Raw genomic sequence first — 21,188 nt, forward strand, 5'->3', positions numbered from 1 at the left:
TATGAAATTTTGTCAAATCTTTGTTCCACATTTATTGAGATGATCTTGTGATTTTTGTCATTCATTCTATTAAAACTGATGCATTAAATTGATTGGTTTTATGATGTTAAACCAATCTTACATTGCTGAGATAAAGCCTACTTGGTCATAGTGTCCCATGCATTTTATATATTTGATTCTGTTTATTTCTACATAGTTTGTTGGGGAATTTTACATCTCTATTCCTAAGAAACATTGAGTTAACTTCAGTTCAGTTCAGTCAGTCAGTCATGTCTGACTCTTTGCAACCCCGTGAACCGCAGCATGCCAGGCCTCCCTGTCCATCACCAACTCCTGAAGTCCACCCAAACCCATAATGTCCATAATGTCCATTATAGTCCACCCGTGTCCATTGAGTCAGTGATGCCATCCAACCATCTCATCCTCTGTTATCCCCTTCTCCTCCTGCCTTCAATCTTTCGCAGCATCAGGGTCTTTTCAAATGAGTTAGCTCTTCGCATCAGGTGGCCAAAGTATTGGAGTTTCAGCTTCAACATCAGTCCTTCCAACGAACACCCAGGACTGATCTCCTTTAGGATGGATTGGTTGGATCTCCTTGTAGTCAAAGGGACTCTCAGGAGTCTTCTCCAACAACAAAGTTCAACAGCATCAATTCTTCGGTCCTCAGCTTTCTTTATAGTCCAACTCTCACATCCATACATGACCACTGGAAAAACCACAGCCTTGACTAGGCGGACCTTTGTTGGCCAATGTCTCTGCTTTTAACAAGCTGTCTAGGTTAGGATGTATTTTTCTTTGATGTCTTTCTCTGCCATGGGGTCAGAGTAATACTGGCCTCATGAAGTAAGTTGGGAAATTTTCATTTCTATTTTCTGGAAGAATTTGTGAAGTGGTGTAACTACATCAACGTCGTATAGCCTTCACCAGTGAAACCATCTGGGTCTGAGTTTTTATTTGCTTATTGTTTGAAAATTACTAATTAATCTCTTTATGTTTTACATATATTCAAATTTTCTATTTATTCTTGAATAAGGTGCAGCAGTTTGTGTCATCACAAGATTTTTTTTCATTTCAACGATGTTACCTAATATACTGGCAATTTTGTTTGTTGTATGAGTTTATAAGTGTTGATGTTTCTATAAACTTGGTAGTGATGTCTTCTCTTTCATTCCTCTCCATTGTCTTTGTAAATCTAGCTAAACATTTGCCAATTTCTTTTTTTTTTTTTTCCAAAGAACCACTTTTGGGGGATTTTGTTTATGATTTATCTATTTTCTATTCACTTAATTCTGCATTAATCTTTACTGTTTCCTCATATCTGTCTTGTTTAACATTTTTCTTCCTTACAAACTCTTGTTTTAGAAAACATAACAGTTTGTAATTATTTTCTTCTTGCAATTTTGAGCTTATTTTCTTCTTTTTCATTCATTCAGCCTCATTAGATTGTAAGCTCCATAAAGACAAGGACCATGTGTAACTTTTTCTCTATTTTTTTTTTTTCATCATTTCAGTGAGGGGGAAATTCAGAATACTACGGCACAGACTGGCCTAAAAGATTTCATCACCCTTTTCTTATGACAAATGTAATACTAGGCAGTATTTGTTAATTAATCTGCTTCTCTGATGGTTTGTGGCCTCAAGATCTCATTTCTACTTGGCAAATAAAAGCTGGCAAAAAGAATGTTACCTATGCCTTGCAGTTCAGCTCCCACAGTCAAAATGGGGAGAAGTTCAGAGTCTTCCGTTACACAGGTCAAAAACTGTGTCTTTGATAACACAGTCGTATCTCTCTTAACTCACTGGGGACATTCTTGGGTAAGTGTCCTATTTTTCTAAGATGGAGACCTAGCAATAAGCTAGCAGAATTTCTTTAAAAAAAATTTAAAAAAAATACTTTATCAAGAAATTTTCAGGCATTTCATACCTTATTTCTGCTTTATAACTATTTTCTCTTTTTTAAAACTTCTTTATAACTATTATGTAGTTTATTGCCTGGATAAAAAGTCATCATTTTCTTGTTTACTTTTCTTGTAAGTTGACAAGAGGCAAAGTTTATTGGTTCTCTCTGCTTCACTTTAAGAGGAAAAGTTATTACTTGTGGTTTTTGGAATATTGAAGGGTGCTGTTGAGGAGGAGACCTCATAGTATAGGCATTTAGTAAATACTTGTTTAATGGATAAATAACTGAGAACCGTTTAGAACTCTGTAACAAGAAACAAATAATAACCTTTGCAAAATCCTTTTACATGTCTAGATTTATGTTTTTCTCTTTATAATAAAGAGATTGGGTCATGTAATAGTCATATCACAATGATTTGCTTGTCAAAAATTGCTTTTAGTGATTTCCCTTCTAATTTAAAGACATAAAACTGTAAAATCATGCTGTACTGAGAACAACACATGAAGAATATTTTAAAATGATACATTGATATAAAAGGAAGATAGAACTTAAGCATATGAGCTATCCATTCATTCTGCAGAAAAGATTGAGTGCAACTGAACCCAAAGCAGAGGAAGCAGTTAGCTCCTCTCTGTTACTTTCCCTTCCTTTGAACTACAATTATTATGAAACATTTTCTGTCAGTTGGCAACAGAATCAAATTAAACCTGAAACCATCATGAAAAAATTATTTTATATAATATGTATGTATGTATGCGTGCATGTGTGTGTGTGTGTATATATATATATATGATTATCAAGGATACTTATGCATTTTAAAAATTACCTTGAAGAAAGAGGTGTTGAGAGTTATATTACCCACCCAGGTAGTTGTAATCATTTCTTTTTGCCGGTTTAAAACTTCTGAAGTTTTCCCTTTGTCTATAGGACAAAGATCTATATTATCAAGACATACAGCCCTTCCAAACCTTAGAGCAGGGTTGTCCCCAATTTTGTTTTCTGAGTATATCTTCACAAACTCTCTGGCAACTCTGAACAACTTGCTGTTTCCAGAAAACTCCAGGAATTTTCAACTCCATGTCATAATTCCTACTGTTCCTTCTGACAAATGTTCTCTTTCTGAGTTGGAGTCTCTTCTTCATTCTTTAGAATTCTGTTTAAAGCCATCTCCTCTTCATTCTTCCCTTATTTTCTTTCCTTGTTGAGTTAAGTAAGTGATTTCTCTCTCACTTGTGGTCTAATCGCAGTTGTGCCACAGCATTATAGCCATCTCTTTGGACTGTCTCCTACCCTACTAGTTTGCTGAGGAGAGAACAATTTGGTTTTATGTTTCCATTCCACACCTTCTTTTGGTCTCACACATAGCAGGTACCCGAGGATTTTTTTGGTATTAAATTGAATTGCATACCTTCAGGCTTACATATTAATGATCAGGGCTTCAAAGCTGAGATAACCAGGTGTGGTTTTAAATATTAATGCTGCGACCCAGTACCTCTGAAATTTGGAAGAGCTGCTTAATCTCTGGGCCTCCTTCCCCTTATCTATAAATTAAGATTAAGAATATCAATCTTGTAGAATTTTCATAAAGAATAATTCAGAAATGCCTAGCATGGCTCTTAGCACCCTGTAGCTGTTCTTTACAATGGAATTGTTTAGTAACAGTGAAATATCTCCTAAGGAAAAGAGAACAAAGCTAGACAATGATTGACAGTGTGGCAGAGCCTGTACTTCCTGGGATGCCTATTACTGAACACAAGGAACTTCTTAACCAAAAGTAGCCACCCAGGCCTGAAATCCACCCATGTTCACGAAGCTTGGAGAGTTGCTTGTGCACACGTACAGTTACAGACACTGGGAGTGACTCATGGCCAGCGGGATGCAGAGTCAGTACTTTAGAGAGAAAAGTAATGTGGAGTTGATTGATAGTGGGACTTCATGATTAAAACCAGTGACTGTGTACATTAAATCTATAGAACTATTAGATGGAGTCCTCAAAGTAAGATTTGATAAACTCATTGTTTATAAATTGTTTAGGTATAAATATATGATAGAATTGTATTATTAAAATCAATGTGACTTTTGATCTTAGAATCGAACAGTTTTTTACCTATAGGTTTTGTAACACAGGCTCTCACCATCTCTTGCTTGAGCAATTGTAAAAGTGTGTTACCAAGCTTCCCTATTCCCAATTTCTCTTCTTAATTATCATGAGTAACCCAAACAGCTGCCTGGTCCTTCCTGTGCCACAGACTTTGTGGTCACACTTTTACTTACTCTCCATGCTGTTTCTTTTAAGCGCTCTGCCTAGTGCTTTAAACCCTGTTAATAATACCCTGCTTTTGTTCCCTGACCTCATCAAGTTTGTTCAAACCTCTGTGACTATGTACACTGTATCTCGTTTTCTGGGAACCTATTCAGACATTTCTTTTCTTGGATAATTGCTACTGCTTCTTTACAGCTCAGTTCACTTGTCACCTTCCCCAGAAGCCTCACTTGACCCTAAAGTACTCCAAAGGGTCCTATGAAATCTTTACCATAGCACTTAATGTTACCAGGTTGACACCATCTCTTTATGTGGCCCTCTAGCTCACTAGCTCTTGTATTCCTCTACTCCAGGAACCCTGTTTATCCTTCTTCATAAGCAAAGAATCCATCTAGCATACTGCTTGGTCAACAATAGGTCACGCACAGAACTGGGTACTTGTGTGTCACGAGTAGTATAGCTTCTGAGGTAACATACCTAATTTAGTCTCCAAATTATAACATATTTTCCAGCCTTGTGGAAATTTTCCAGTTGCTCAGTAGTGTCTAACACTTTGTAACCCTTTGGACTGTAGCTCGCAAGGCTCCTCTGTCTATGGAATTATCGAGGCAAGAATACTGGAGTGGGTTACCATTTCCTCCTCCAAGGGGTCTTCTTGACTCAGGGAATGAACCCATGTCTCCTGTGTCTCCTGCATTGCAGGCAGATTCTTTACCACTGAGCCAGCAGTGCTTCCATTTCCAGCCTTAGTTTGACTTATTTTAATACTTTTTATAGTTACATCAGAAATGATAGTTTATTTTCTTTTAGAAATAGTTTTCACATTTCATATTTACTATCATTCTCATATTTTTTTCAGACTTTTATGGTTTTCCAGTCTGATAGTCTTGATATTTAAAAAGAGAAGGTTAAAATTGTTTGTGGCACATACTGATATAATAAAAGATACAATCTTCTTAGTGATTTGTTCCTAAAGACAGAGAGAGACAGACAGAGCAAAGTTGTTAGCAGTTCTCTACAGAAAGATTTAAATGCTGTAGATTAGAAAAAAAAAGACAAAAATAGTCTGAAGAAAAATATTATGTACTTTTCATGCTGAATTTATTTGTAAATACTTAATTGTACTTAAATGTCATCTCTGTGTTAAAAAAAAGCTGTAGATGAAAGCTCAGATCATATTTTACAAGGTATGAAAACATTTCTACACTTCCTACGTACTTGGAACATCAGACTCTGCTCTAACCCACAGCATTGGAGGCCTCCACAGTGGCTTTGATCATGACAGGAGTTATTACCCTTAGTATGATCACTAGGGCCTTTGGGAACCTGCCTGGGGAAGAACAGCAGGAAAAAGCTGGTCACACGGCTCAGTGGGCAGAGGAGCCCTGGCAGCAGACATTTCTGGAGGCAGGACTTCGTAAAGGAGAAAAAGAGCATGCCTGGGCACATAGGAGTTTCTCTCTGGGGAGTATTTGCAGGGAGGGACTCAGGCTACTGAAACAGCAGGTAGGAAATGCTTTTTTATTGTTGTCCTTATGATCCCAATTTTAGCTCTAAAGCACAGTCATTTGGACAATCATGAATTGTGCTGTGTTTTTGTTTTTATAGCTCATTGTCATCAGCTTCTATCATTATAATACAACAGTGAAGCCAAGCTTCCTACGTACAGATTTCCTATGTACTGATTTTGCCACCCACTAACTATCTGACCTAGGGCAGGTTCTTAAATTCTCTGTGTCCCTGTGACTTTATCTGTGAGTTGACAATAATAAGAGGACCGACCACATTAAGTTGTGAGAATTACATGATGTGAAATACATGCAGTATCCTGAAATGAGGCTGGCATGCAATTTGTACTATAGAAATATTCAGTTATGAGTATTGTCATTACTTATTCTGAAGATATCTCCAGAAAGTTTCTTTTTTTTTTTGGTAATAGAATTTTTCTTCCAGTTCCAGAATATATAGGTTCATTTCCTCATCAAATATAATTTAGAACATTTTCATATTTTTTCTCTTTGCCTTACTCAAATCTTTTGTCGTAGCATGAGTATGAACCCTATAGATATCTTTATCAAATTACAGCCATAAATAGCAGCCTGGGATTTTTAAAATAAAAAGCAGGGATATCATCTCAATGGTAGAAAATTTTCAATATTAACTAGCGAGTTCACTATTTATTCTTAAAATGCACTTGTATTATGTTTTCTAGAAACTGAATATATCAAAAACTTTGTTTGCATAGTATTTCCCTTATATTAGAAAACTAGAGTATAAATTTTATCCAGTGATGTGATCAAGTCACCTGGTTATGGTTTCATGTAGGTTACATGGTCACTTCCTTCCCCATTCCTTACATTGTTCAGAGCCTCAATCACTGAAGAATCATATCTTGCTCATTTTGTTATTCAAACTAGCATTGTCATAGTTTTAAGTATATATGTTCACTAAGTAATCCTAGTAGTATTAAATGTTTTACATCATCATATGTTTAAATTTTAACTAAATTTATATTTTAACAAAATATACTTTCTTTTTAAAATTTTAATGTTTTTAAAAATCTGTATCTCTTATGTATCTTTTTTGCTGGGTTAATTCTTTAGGCCACTATTGATTTATCCTAAAAGAAAACAATGTCAGGCATGGAAAGAGAGTTCATGGGTAGCTCAGCAAGAGTAAACAAAATGTCAGACTCCCCATCACATTGTATAGGATTGTGGGCCAATTATTCTTTCCTTCTAGTTTTGTTTTCATCATATGTAAAATGGGGCTAATAGTTTTCACCTGAGGATTAATATTGTCAAGCCTGAGATAATTTACGTGTAGTGCTCTTTTGAGGTAGTCAATATGTGTTAATGTTCTTACCTTCTTCATTGTGTCTTCTCCACCCAAATTTTAGTTCTAAGTTTTTCAAGTTAAAATGCTGTTCTTTGCAAAATGTCCCTTTTCTTTCGGATACCTGAAACATATGATTATTTTCAAACGGGCTTTCCCTGCTGTGCTAACAATATATCAAACACACAGAATATCACTCCCATTTGGAGTTCAAGACAAAGCAGAATTAACCGCAGGGGCAGAGCCTGCAGGCACTAATGGGAGGGACAGCAGGTCTCCATGTATTATTCCTCTTATTATGGAAGCTATGGTTGCATTATGATCTTCGCAAGGCATCTGGGGAACTCCTCCAATGCGACACCTACAGTGTCATGCTTGCTTTTGGGGAAAATATTTTCTAAAAATGCATAAGGCTAAAAGTTTGAGAACTATTATTTTACCTTATTTTCTTCTCAGCAAGACAATTTCATTTTGTAGCCAGGAAATGAAAAGAAAAGGGGGAAAAGGAGAGAAAACTGTTTGACTTTAGGAAGAAGTAGAACTAGTCTAAAATTAATTAACAATTCACCTTTCCTTCCAAAAATCTGCAGTTTATACATATCTGTATGCAATATACACATACACTCTCAGGTGCTCTTATCTCCTCTTTTCCATGTGGCCATCTTTTAAAGTAATACATACATTAACAAATATGCAAAACTTCTTAGATCTTCTATTCTCAAAATGCAGTATGAGAAAATACACAAATTTCTCATCTAATCCAAAAGAATTAATCTTGGCCTCTAAATAGCCTTGTTGAATGTTGTCGTGAACCCTTCCAGTTCAAGTTATTAGAGGGAAAATGGATATCTGTATTGCTATTATAAGCTTCAGAGCACTTGGAATTTTAAAATGTTTATTATTTCCTTTTAATTTTATTATTATGTAATAAAATCATATTTCTGACCTTTTTGATCTATTGTATAATGCTATGTTTAAAGTAGCTAACAATGAAAATAGAATAAACTGTTGTATAAGAAAACATAATTGGATGAAATTATGTCTAAGTAACAGAAAATATTAAATAACTAAGAAGGCAATGGTACCCTACTCCAGTACTCTTGCCTGGAAAATCCCATGGATGGAGGAGCCTGGTAGGCTGCAGTCCATGGAGTCGCTAAGAGTCGGACACGACTGAAATGACTTAGCAGCAATATCTAGCTTTAGGGAATCTAGATTGCAATCTTACAAATTATCCTTCAGAAAATTATAGTATAAGAAGCATTGAATTTTGCACAGGTACTTAGATAGCAAGAGTTATAAGTATTAATTATATTAGAAAAATAATATGTGTATTTTGGGTATTTCAAACATATTTTTTCCATCTACTCAAATAGTACACACCACCAAAATCATGATTCAAGTCTATAAACAATAAATGATATGTACAACCTCCAAAAATATAGTTAGTTTATTCACTTATTTATTAAACAACCTTTTTTAATATCTATTTGTTCTAGTCATTCTTCAGGCATTGGGGATATAGCAATAATCAGACTATAAGTACCTTGCTTTCATAGAATGTATAATAGTGAGAAATTACAACAGATGTTTCATGTAATTATAAGTAGTGAGTATATACATATATGTGTGTGTGTGTGTGTGTGTTTTCTATTTGCATCAGATCAGATCAGTCGCTCAGTCGTGTCTGACTCTTTGCGACCCCATGAATTGCAGCACACCAGGCCTCCCTGTCCATCACCAACTCCCGGAGTTCACTGAGACTCACATCCATAGAGTCAGTGTAACATGTGTTTATAATATAGGTACAGTGTTTTCTGTATATAGTGTCAGGTGTAAATGCCCTCCAAAAACTGCCATGGGCCAATACTTAAGGGGATTTGTTGGATAAATAGCTTTGGTCCCTGACCCTATAAATACAAAACTCCTAGGTTTTTGCTCTCCATTAGGGTCCAGGGTGCATTGGAGAAAGAAATGACAACCCACTCCAGTGTTCTTGCCTGGAGAATCCCAGGGACGGGGTAGCCTGGTGGGCTGCCGTCTATGGGGTCGCACAGAGTCGGACACGACTGAAGCAACTTAGCAGCAGCAGCAGCAGGGTCCAGGGTTTCCAACATGAACAAGCTTCATTTGCCCTTGTAGCAACTTCCTTCATAACAGTCTTTACTTTTATCCTGGGTCTTTAGAGCAGATTTCTTGTACATGATAGTTAGCCTGTTTTTTATGCAGTTTTTTCTTTTAATTGATGTAATTAAAGTGAGTTTTTTATGCAGTTGATGTAATAACTACCATGTTTGTCTTTGTTTTCTATTTGTTAAATTTATTCTTTGTTTCTCTCTCTTTTGGCCTTTTTTTTCTGCCTTCTCAAGTTTTAATTAAGCAATTAAACAATGTATATTATTCAATTTTATCTCTTCCCTTAGTTTAATACCTTTTTAGTGGTCTGTCTGGAGTTTATAACATGCGTTCTTACTAATCTAAGTCCAGTGTCACATAACACTCTACCATTTCACAGGCAGTGCAGGTGCCCTTTAGGAGACTCTTCCTTTACCCCAGTGCTTTCTTTTTTTTTTTTTTTATTAAGGTTTATTGGAATATAGCTGCTTTACAATGTTGTGTTAGTACCTATTGTACAGAAAAATGAGTCAGCTCTATGTATACATGTATCCCCTCTTTTTTGGATTTCCTTCCCACTTTGGTCACCACAGATCACTGAGTGCCTTGTTCTATACAGTAGGCTTCCCCAATGACTGCAATGCAGGATTTGATCCCCGGATCTGGAAGATCCCCTAGAGGAGGAATTGGCAACCCACTCCAGTATTCTTGCCTGAAAAATCCTATGGACAGAGGAGCCTGGTGGGCTACAGTCCAAAGGGTTGCAAAGAGTCAGACCTGACTGAGCAACTGAGCACACACTTTCCTTTCTGACATTGCTGTGACTCATTTTGCTTACTTATATGTTGTAACTACCCAATTCATTGATGGTATTGTTGTTTTAAACAAAGTTAACTTTTTAAATGTTTGGACATATCTATTTTGCATTAATTTGTTCCTTCTCCAACTTTTCCTATATTCTTTTCTTCTTGAAGAAAAAAAGAATTACTTACAGGCAAGATCTATTGATGATGATTTGGTTAGTATATCTGATAGAGGCTGAATCTGAAGATTTTCTCTTTGTCTTTCTGTTGTATAAATATGATATGTCTAGGTGTTTGTCGTTGTACTATTTATATCCTTTTAATGTTCTCTGAGCTTCCTAGGTCTGTTATTTGGCATCTCTATTAATAAGGAAACTTTTCAGCCAATTTTCTTCAAATATTTCTTCCACTGCATTCTCTTTTCTCCTTCTGGTATTTAAAAAAAAGTTAATTATACCTTGTGATATTATCCCATATTTCTTATACATTCCTGTGTTCTGGCTTCTTCTTTCTTTCCTTCCTCCTTAAATTTTAGTTTGTTTAAGATTTTGTTGGCACATCTTCAATTTCATTTTCCTCAGCTGTACCATGTCTATTGATGAGTCCCCTGAAAGTATTCATTTCAATTAGAATTTTTTTTTAATTCTTGCATTTTTAAAAAATTCCTTCTTGGAATTTCCATTTCTTTGTTTACATAACCTGTTTACTCTTGCATGTACCCTGTCTCTCCCATGCTGTTAATATAGCCTTCAGTCTCCAATGCCAAATGGTGTTCTATAACTGTTCTCTTTCTGAGTAAACTTTCTCATCCTAAATTTAAAGCTAAAGATAAAACAAGGAAAGAACTGAATAAAGTGTTCCTCTTATAGAAGGATGATAAGGGAAGTCATCTTTGAGGAAAGAACATTTTAGCAGAGATCAGCAAGAAGTGAATGAGTATTTCATGCAAGCACCTGGTATGAGAACATTCAAGGGAAAATAAATGATAAGTCCAAGTGTCAAAGTGACTGTATAATTAAAGTTTCAAAAACCTTAAGGAAATAAGAGTAGGTAAAGCAAAGTACCTACATCCATGAAATTAAAAGATGCTTGCTGCCTGGAAGAAAAGCTATGACCAAACTAGAGAGCATATGATAAAGCAGAGACATTACTTTGCCAACAAAGGTCCATCTAGTCAAAGCTATGGTTTTCCCAGTAGTCATGTAGGGATGTGAGAGTTGGACTATAAAGAAAGCTGAGCGCCAAAGAATTGATGTTTTGAACTGTGGTGTTGGAGAAGACTCTTGAGAGTCCCTTCGACTGCAAGGAGATCCAACCAGTCAATCCTAAAGGAAATCAGTCCTGAATATTCATTGGAAGGACTGATGATGAAGCTGACACTCTTATACTTTGGCCACCTGATGCGAAGAACTGACTCATTTGAAAAGACCCTGATGCTGAAAAGATTGAGGGCAGGAGGAGAAGGGGAAGGAAGGTGGAAGGAGAAGGGGATGACAAAGGATGAGATGGTTGGATGGCATCTCTGACTCGATGGACATGAGTATGAGCAAGCTGCAGGACTTGGTGATTGACAGGGAAGCCTGGTGTGCTGAAGTTCATGGGTCACAAAGAGTCGGACATGCCTGAATGACTGAACTGAAGTGAACTGAAAGCAAAGTAAAAGAGAGAGTGATAGAAATTGATGACAAAGACGTAGTACAAGTAACAGGTGGAGGAGGACGTGTGGGTCATTATAAAAGCATTTATTCTAATAATGATGATGGGCTATTAGGGAATTTTGAGCTGAAATATGGTATCATCTTATTTTATTCTAGAAAACGTGTCTTGTCAGAAAGACACTCATAGAAAATACCAGAAAACTGATAGTCTTCTCCCAGTTCATCTTAAAATCAAACCCAAGACAAAGGCTTCTATGCAACCAGTTATTTATTTTTTATTTGAACTTTTTATTTTATATTGGAGTATAGCCAATTAGCTATGTTCTGATAGTTTCAGTGAAGAGCAAAGGGACTCAGTCATACACACACACACACACACACACACACACACACACACACATATATATATATATATATATATATATATATATATATATGTATTCTCCTGAGAGTTGGACTATAAAGATAGCTGAGCACTGAAGAATTGATGCTTTTGAACTGTCATGTTGGAGAAGACTCTTGAGAGTCCCTTGGACTGCAAAAATATCCAACCAGTCCCTCCTAAAGGAAATCAGTCCTGATTATTCATTGGAAGGACTGATGCTGAAGCTGAAACTCCAATACTTTGGCCAGCTGATGCGAAGAACTGACTCCTTTGAAAGGACCCTGATGCTTGGAAAGATTGAGGGCAGGAGGAGAAGGGGATATGACAAAGGATGAGATAGTTGGATGGCATCACCAACTCAATGGACATGAGTTTGGGTAAACTCCGGGAGTTGGTGACGGACAGGGAGGCCTGGCATGCTGCAGTCCATGGGGTTGCAAAGAGTCAGACATGACTGAGTGACTGAACTAAACTGAACTGAACTGATTCTCCCGTAAACCCTCCCCCCATCCAGGCTATCATGTAACATTGAGCAGAGTTCCCTGTGGTATACAGTAAGCTCTTGTTGGTTATCCATTTCGAATATAGCAGTGTATACATGTCGATCTCCAACTTCTTAAGTCCCCTTTCCCCCTATCCTTCTCCCCTGAGACAAGTACTTATTTACTTGGGACATGAGCCCAGGAAGCAGAAATGAAGTTCCACAGAAATAGAAAAGGTAAGAAAAGCTAATATAAGGATACAGTTACTGTTTGTCACTAGTACAAGTAACTGGTGCTCCTTCCCACTGGGAATCTCTGTGGAATCTTAGAAATGTGTCTCAAAATTATCTGTCTGGTAGGTAAAAGGGGAAATAGTTTATCCTTGAGTTCTTACTGTCCATGAAGGTCAAGGGTGGACCTGTATGGTGTTAACTGCTCAACATTCCTGGGTTGCATATTTGTTAGTGCTAAGAAGGAATCTGCAAGCTCCTATATCATGAGTCAGAGAAGCCACTGGATGGGATGTGATGCCTCAACGCAGCCTGGGGACAACTGCAGCCAAGTGGTACTACAGAAGGCTGCTGGAGACTGTTTCAGAACCTGTCACTTTGATACTAACTGGGACAAGAGATATGGCCCAGAAGATGTGCAGTATTTTACAGAATGTGTAGACTATGGATTTTCTGATGAAATGCCTTCTATCAAATATCCTCTTAAACTAGAACAGTTTTGTGACCTCTTCCTTGGTTAATATTTTCATTACAATCAAATTTTAGCAAAGACTTTTTCTCTGTTTAGAGAACCTATAGTGAAATTTATGCTGGGTATAAATCACAAGGATACTTTTATTCTTGATAGGAGCAATAAGAGAGATAGAGACAGAGAAGAGAGATTTTTCCAAAGTATTTAAGTGTTAATTACATACAAATATTTTTTAGTATTGAAAATAATTATATACTGACAGTGCCTGATCTATTTATACCTTCACAACTTTAGCTACTTTAAATAGAGCATTCCTGGCAGAAATCTTGGATGTAATATATAATCACAACTATTATTTAGCAGTGATAATTTATATATTATTTGCTGTTAGCTCTAAAGATGTCCCCCAAATGACTGGATACTGAAAGCCCAAACATGAACATGGCTACTTTAATAACATTGTATCTCTTAGTGCTGCTCGTTTTTGTCATATTTGTTTTTTATACACATGTTAATTAAAAAGGACAGTTCTGGTATTCCTTATTATTATTTGTCAAGTGTCTGCTAGTGCTGGGCTCTGTTATAAGCTCTTGAGATACCACAGTCAACAAAGCAGGAGTGAATCCCTGCTCTCCTGGAGCTCATGTTCCTCAGGGAAGGTTACTGATGGCATTGAGTTACGGTTGACTCTTGCTGCTGCTGCTGCTGCTAAGTCGCTTCAGTCCTGTCCGACTCTGTGCAACCCCATAGACGGCAGCCCACCAGGCTCCCCCATCCCTAGGATTCTCCAGGCAAGAATAGTGGAGTGGGTAGCCATTTCCTTCTCCAGTGCATGAAAGTGAAAAGTCAAAGTGAAGTCGCTCAGTTGTATCCAATTCCTAGAAACCCCATGGACTGCAGCCTACCAGTCCATGGGATTTTCCAGGCAAGAGTACCGGAGTGGGTTGCCATTGCCTTCTCCAACGGTTGACTCTCAAGAGGGGCTGAATAGCATTTGATGCCATGTGTTATGCTGAAGCCAACATAAGTTGCATCATTTTGGAAAAGAGAGGTTTTCCCTTCAAAGTCCTACTGGGTGCTATAGGAGAAGGTAATGGCACCCCACTCCAGTACTCTTGCCTGGAAAATCCCATGGACAGAGGAGCCTGGTAGGCTGCAGCCCATGGGGTTGCTAAGAGTCGGACACGACTGAGCAACTTCACTTTCACTTTTCACTTTCATGCATTAGAGAAGGAAATGTCAACCCACTCCAGTGTTCTTGCCTGGAGAATCCCAGGGATGGTGGAGCCTGGTGGGCTGCCGTCTGTGGGGTCGCACAGAGTCGAACACGACTGAAGCGACTTAGCAGCAGCAGCATAGAATAGATGGAATGACCCTTCGACCCTAGATAAACTGTTAACTTGTATCAATTTGCTATTCTGCAAAAACTCTTGCCCTGAAGAATTGCTATAGTTGCATGTGAAAAGATTATTGACTTTGTAACTTGGGGATAAGGCTGAGCACCGAAGAATTGATGCTTTTGAACTGTGGTGTTGGAGAAGACTCTTGAGGGTCCCTAGGACTGCAAGGAGATCCAACCAGTCCATTCTGAAGGAGATCAGCCCTGGGATTTCTTTGGAAGGAATGATGCTGAAGCTGAAACTCCAGTACTTTGGCCAACTCATGTGAAGAGTTGACTCATTGGAAAAGACTCTGATACTGGGAGGGATTGGGGGCAGGAAGAGAAAGGGACAACAGAGGATGAGATGGCTGGATGGCATCACTGACTCGATGGACGTGAGTCTGAGTGAACTCCAGGAGTTGGTGATGGACAGGGAGGCCTGGCGTGCTGCCATTCATGGGGTCGCAAAGAGTCGGACACGACTGAGCGACTGATCTGATCTGATCCCTGAAAATAAGGATTCAACTTTTACTGGTTTTAGGTATATGTAAACTGTGTTCGGAGAAGGCAATGGCACCCGACTCCAGTACTCTTGCCTGGAGAGTCCCATGGATGGAGGAGCCTGGTGGGCTGCAGTCCATAGGGTCGCTGAGGGTCGAACATGACTGAATGACTTCACTTTCACTTTTTACTTTCATGCATTGGAGAAGGAAATGGCAACCCACTCCAGTGTTCTTGCCTGGAGAATCCCAGGGACAGGGGAGCCTGGTGGGCTGCGGTCTATACACAGAGTCGGACACGACTGAAGTGACTTAGCAGCAGCAGCAAACTTTGAAGAGTTTGGATGACTTAATAGCTACAAGAATTCATCCTTTCTTCACTTTCTACCATCGTACTTAGTGGGGCAATGGGAAATGTGTACATTATTGAACAGAATGTGTTTGCCAGATAGAGGGGAGAGTTTGAGTTTGAGGAGGAAATATGAGCAGCTGCGTTACTCTTTCATTTTATTCAATGCATTTCTTAACTTATGCAAGGAGGTAGCTGTGTTGAATGTCTGTATACTATGCTTTATGATACCAGTCAAGGCCTCTTTCGATACCATCCGCACTGGAGAAGGAGAGGGGTCATGGGCACTGGGCATGTCAACCTAATGAGGGCTGATTTTATCTACATACATACTTAAATTTTTTTTCTAGATACTAGAAGCCTTGTTCTCCATGCTGCTTCTCCCCATTTGCACACACAGCAGCTACCCTTTCCTCATCTTCCAGGATCCATCAGTTTACACACATTTTTAAAAATGTATAATCAATGAAAGTACATACGACTCTTTTCCCTTATGACACATTCAATAACCAGTCGTTCTGTTCTACTGATTTTTTATAAGACACAGCCCTGACTTCTTCCAGCAGTTTATATCAAGTTGAAAGTTCTAGCCTAAAAATATTTCTTACTGTGAAACCATTTGCAACCTTAACTGCAGCTATGCCATGCTGCTTTTAACATCTTCTAGGAAGATATAGAGAGAAAGCAAGAGAACAAACACATGCCAAAATATTAACAATTATTTTATTAAAGAGAAGGCCTTATAAAATTTATTGTCATCTTCTTGTAATGTTTCTATAGTTCTGAATGCTTTACAAAATGTAAGGTATAATCAAAAAAAAAAAATCTGAAAACTAAAATACCATGAAGAATAAAACAAAGAGTGGCAGCACCTATAGCATGAAAGAGACTGAGAATCATATCAGATGAAGGTAATGAAGGGCCTTATTTGAATCTTGTTTTGAACAACTATTTTAAAATATTAGATAATTGCAGTTATGTGAACAAACTGACTGGCTATTTGATGATAGTAAGAATTGAATGTAGTTTTTTCGTTTGTTTTTTTAGATCTGATATTGGTTTTCTGATTTAAAAAAAAAAATCTTCTATTTTAGAAATACACACTGAAAGATTAACAGGTAACATAATATGAATTTAGGACTGTCTTTAAAAATTATCTGAGGCAGGGGAAAGGATATGAGGTAGGAGTGGATAAAATGAAACAAGGTTGGCCCTAAGTTAAAGATAATTGTTGAAGCCAAGTGATGGGTATGTGGGAGCTCTTATATTGTTCTCTCTACTTTATTTTCTGCTTAAAAGTTTAAACATAATGAAGTGTTATGGATCAAATTATTTGTGCTCAAATATTAGCTGCACATTTATTTATTATATATCATTAAGCTAGATATTTACCTTTGCTTTGGTACTCTCACCTGTAAAATGAGGAAATGTCTAGAATGCATGTTTTTATCATTTTGATCATGATTGAATGAGTTAATATATGAATGAGTTAATATATACAAACCCTAATCAGCAACTGATCCTAAAAAAGTACTGAATAAATCTTGACTATTATTTTCAGATTTGTTTTCCTCTTTCAAATCTAGGCTAAGGCTTATACTTTTGAAGAATGCAATTTAGCCTAAGAATCTCGGTTTGCTTTACTCAAAAATTTCCCACATTTGAGGAAAGAAAAATTAGGAAAAATTATTGCTTCTCTGGAAAAAGATCAGTCTTAGGAAGGAAAAAACAACACCATAATAAGAAATAACCAAAAATTTAGAGAGAGGAAGTCGCTTAACTGTAATTATAATTAATAAGGAAAATCAACTAGTTTGCAAAGAAATTGCTGTTCAAAAATATTGTTTTGAAAGTTAATTCTGCTTTGAACCAGACTGTTGCCATTATAATATTAATGCAACTCATATTGATTAGAATTTTATCTCTTCTTTGCACACTTTTGCCATGAAATCATGGTACTTAATTTTTGTTTCATTTAAATTGGATGATCTACAAAGTATTATTTTGAAGATTTTGTAAAAATTCAGTAAGCAGTTTAGATCTGTATGAGTCATTTTCATCATTTTAAACTAACTTTTTAAAAAAACATATTGGATGCAAGCAAAAAGAATAATGGGGAATATTTCTGAAATCTGCTGCAAAATGGTAAATTATTCAAATTGACAACTCATATATGAACAATTTGAGTAATTTTTGCAATTTGTTACCTCTTTCTGTGAAGTTGATAAAATTAATCAAACATAATGACAAATCACTGTCTTTAAAGTAAGAAAGAGGACTATGCACATACAGATTATGCAGATGTATTATGCATTGCTACAAGACATACTACAAGTTTTACCAAGAATGATGGTGAACACTATGAAATGATGCATATACAAATATATAGCAAAATAAGGTAACAAACATATTAATCACTCATGAAATTACAGTTAGTAAATCACTTTCAAATTTTTTCGAATTTAAATATTCAAACTATGAGTTTTTCTAGCCTGTATATTTAGTGAGAGGATTACTGCCATTGACATAGAAAAGATTCGGTCGTTTCATCTCCACGTTCTAGTGCCTGAGGGAGTGTAGCACGTAAGAGGCTTGAATGTATAGTTGTTTTGAATTTAAATAAATTGAACATGAGACAATCTGTAAATTAGAAACAAATATATTCTATGGTAGGGACTGAAATGTAGGTCTTTATATCAGTACTTCAGTGAAAGGCCTGGACAGTGTTTCAAGCATTCAGTGTTTATTCATGTCTGACATCATTAACATTTAAGGAAGCATGAAATAGCAATTAAATTTAGATTTAAGGAAACCTAAGTGCTACACACATTTTCCTGTTTTATGCTTTGTAAATGAAAGCTAATGATAACTCACTGCATTTTTCATATTTTCAGGAGTTTGATTGTATAGTGATATTTATTTACTATCAGCATGATGAAAGCAATCTGTTTATACAGTTTAATTCTTTTCAGTTTAGGTAAATAGCTTGCAGGAATGAATTTCATTTTCCAAAGACTACTGAATTTTAAAAGTGCAACCTAAACAGATGTGGGTCAAGATGAAAACATTAGTCAAATGAAATCTACTTGGGATGAATAAATTGCTGTACAGATATTTTGGGGAAGCAAACAAAAATACCAAGTTTGAATATTTGCACACCAATATGGAGGACATATTTAGATGTTCATAATTTAGAAGTTTTATGTTAACTAAACATAGACAGTGTAGCTAGAAATTGACAGTTGAATTAACAGTTGTATGAGTTTCATATTTCTTCTGTGCTAACATAGCATAGGAACTTGTTCAAGCAAGGGCTTCTATTTCTTCTGCGATTTTTTTTTTCTTCTCCATATTTCTATATTCTTTCCATTATTTATTTTGATCTCTTCTGTTAATCTTTAATTTTCTTTAACTGATAATTTCTTCTAATTTGCTTTGCTTGTATTTGCTTTATATATCTCTTTGTCTGTGATATTCTTTTTAATTCTAATGACTATACTAAGCTGTCAACTGTCAGAAGGAAGGAACCTTAGAGGAAAACTAATTGCTTCCTTCTTCAAAATTTTATTTTTCAGGATTATGCTGAGAAGGAGAACACCATAGCCAAAGCGCTGGAAGATCTGAAGGCCAATTTTTACTGTGAACTCTGTGACAAGCAGTACTACAAGCATCAGGAATTTGATAATCATATTAATTCATATGACCACGCTCACAAGCAGGTAAGAAAGAGGTGTGAAAAAACCTCTAATATTTCTGAACTTTTGTAATAATTTTAATTATGTAGACTGTATGAATATAATATATTTATCTTGCTATGCAATTTTTAAAGATGCCAGTCTGGGGTGATAATTTAATGACTTATATAAAAGACATTAAAAAAAAAAAACCACCAAAAGTCAAGTCTGAAATAAATAACCAATATCAAGAAATGCTATTCAGTTGCCTTTTAGTGATTGACAGCAGTTTGAAAATTGTATTCTTCAGGTGGTGATCCTTTAAATAATTTAAAATTTATTAATTTCTAAATATGTCAATCAACTAAAGACATTTATCAAATATAAATGAATTTATTTATAATTCTTTAGAGAAGGCATTTCTCATTTAAGCTACCATTAACAAATGAAAGAAGTTTCGCTATGGTTAAAAATAATCTAGGGTTACTAGTTAAATAAATACATAATAAGTATATGATTTAGTTTATTTTAATACTATTCCATTTCTCTACTTTTTAATGGAAGGAACATAAATTTTATGACTTAAGTTTAAAAAACAAAGTACAGAATACCATTAACAATGTGAAATGAAACAATATTACCAAAAATGAATAAAAGCAACAACAGGGTGAGGGAAGCCAATTTTGACTGGGGGAGCACATTGATAGTGTATATCAGGGGTGGTGGCTGCAGACTTGGCTCTGCCCTTGGGCATTCTGCTTCCAGAAATGGCTCTGAGTCTCCTGTAAAATCAGATTCAGGTTCTCCATGCAGGGGTGTTTTAATCATTTCCCTATTGATAGAAAATCAAAGGTTATTTTTTGTTGTTGTTATTTTTTCAACACTCTATGTATAAAGTTCAGTTTAAAATAGATAGTGACATCAGAAATGACATTCATAATATAGATTCTGTTTTCCTCATATGCTTTACCTCTATCAATGCAATAGCATATGCTGTTTAGCTTACTTGATATGATACAGTGGGCTTAGTTATCAACTTAAAAATACTTTCCTTTTTAGCTATCACTCACAAATATCATCCAAATGTCATTTTGGTATTAATAAAAAGTACATTTTGACCCTTGAATTTGCACTAACTTTCCATTAACATTTACTGTAAATGTGAAAAGGGTAGGGAGAAATGATCACATAAAGTGCTTATGGACCAATGACATGTATTTTCTATTGTTGTCAATTCTTTCATTTCTCATAGCAACAAATCTGTGCTTGGGGAAACTATTGCACGGAGAACATTAGCCTCTATTTACATCTGTCACTAATTAATGCAGACTAAACTTAATGAGCTGCCCCTGTCTTTCTTTCCCTGGTAGTAGATCCACTGGCACACTAGTTAAGGAAAAGGTTTTGATGGAAATATCATTCCTCTTATATAAAAATGCATACATATAAGTATATCATTGCTTGATTTGAACATTAAAATCCATCAGCAAATGGCATGGATTTCATTCTACTGTAACTTGCATTTGTTTTATAAAAAGGTTCTGGAACATGGTTCCTGATGTGGTAAATTGAAGGCAGTTATTCCTCTGATTTTTCCTAATATCTTCCTGTATTCCTTACAAGAGTACAAAGTTAGAATGTTATATTATTATCAGGGTATTGAAATGTGTTTACAAATTCTTTTTGGCTTCATTCATGAATTAACATTTGATGTTAGCAATTAAGAGCAAACCTGTGTATATTTCATGGTTTAAACTAGGTATTTCAGAATGTATGTGTTTATGTATACATGTATTTTAAGAATATCTTACCGACTATGTATTAAATCCTTTACCAAAGAATACTTCATTCAGCCACAGGTTGTCTGGAAAATCAAATTCACTTAGATTATCAAGAGGACCTTTCTATCTCCATATTCTTAATGAAGTTAAGATACTATACACTGTACACAGATAAGGGAATTCAGGATAAACCTGGTTTGTTCTTTTGATGGTCGGGTCACTTGATACTTCTCAGGGACATAAGGCTCTAGAGACAGACTATCTAAATGACCATGAATTCTGGCAGATAGCAGAAACTTAACTGATTGATTTAACATTAGGTTATGTAACAGTAGCAGAAAATACTTAAAATCTATATGA

General features: G+C 36.1%; 1 protein-coding gene across 1 annotated transcript in view; it reads left to right on the forward strand.

The window, feature by feature from the left end:
• Nucleotides 1-5,441: 5,441 nt before the first annotated feature.
• The window catches only part of ZNF804A (zinc finger protein 804A), an 81,756-nt gene continuing 66,009 nt past the window's right edge, over nucleotides 5,442-21,188 (forward strand). The window contains exons 1-2 of the mRNA XM_070360799.1: nucleotides 5,442-5,669; nucleotides 18,949-19,092. Of these exons, the coding sequence (XP_070216900.1) occupies nucleotides 5,442-5,669; nucleotides 18,949-19,092 (372 nt within the window). The remainder of the gene's footprint in view (nucleotides 5,670-18,948; nucleotides 19,093-21,188) is intronic.

Source organism: Bos mutus, chromosome 2 (genome assembly GCF_027580195.1).
Source record: "Bos mutus isolate GX-2022 chromosome 2, NWIPB_WYAK_1.1, whole genome shotgun sequence".
Lineage (NCBI taxonomy): Eukaryota > Metazoa > Chordata > Mammalia > Artiodactyla > Bovidae > Bos > Bos mutus.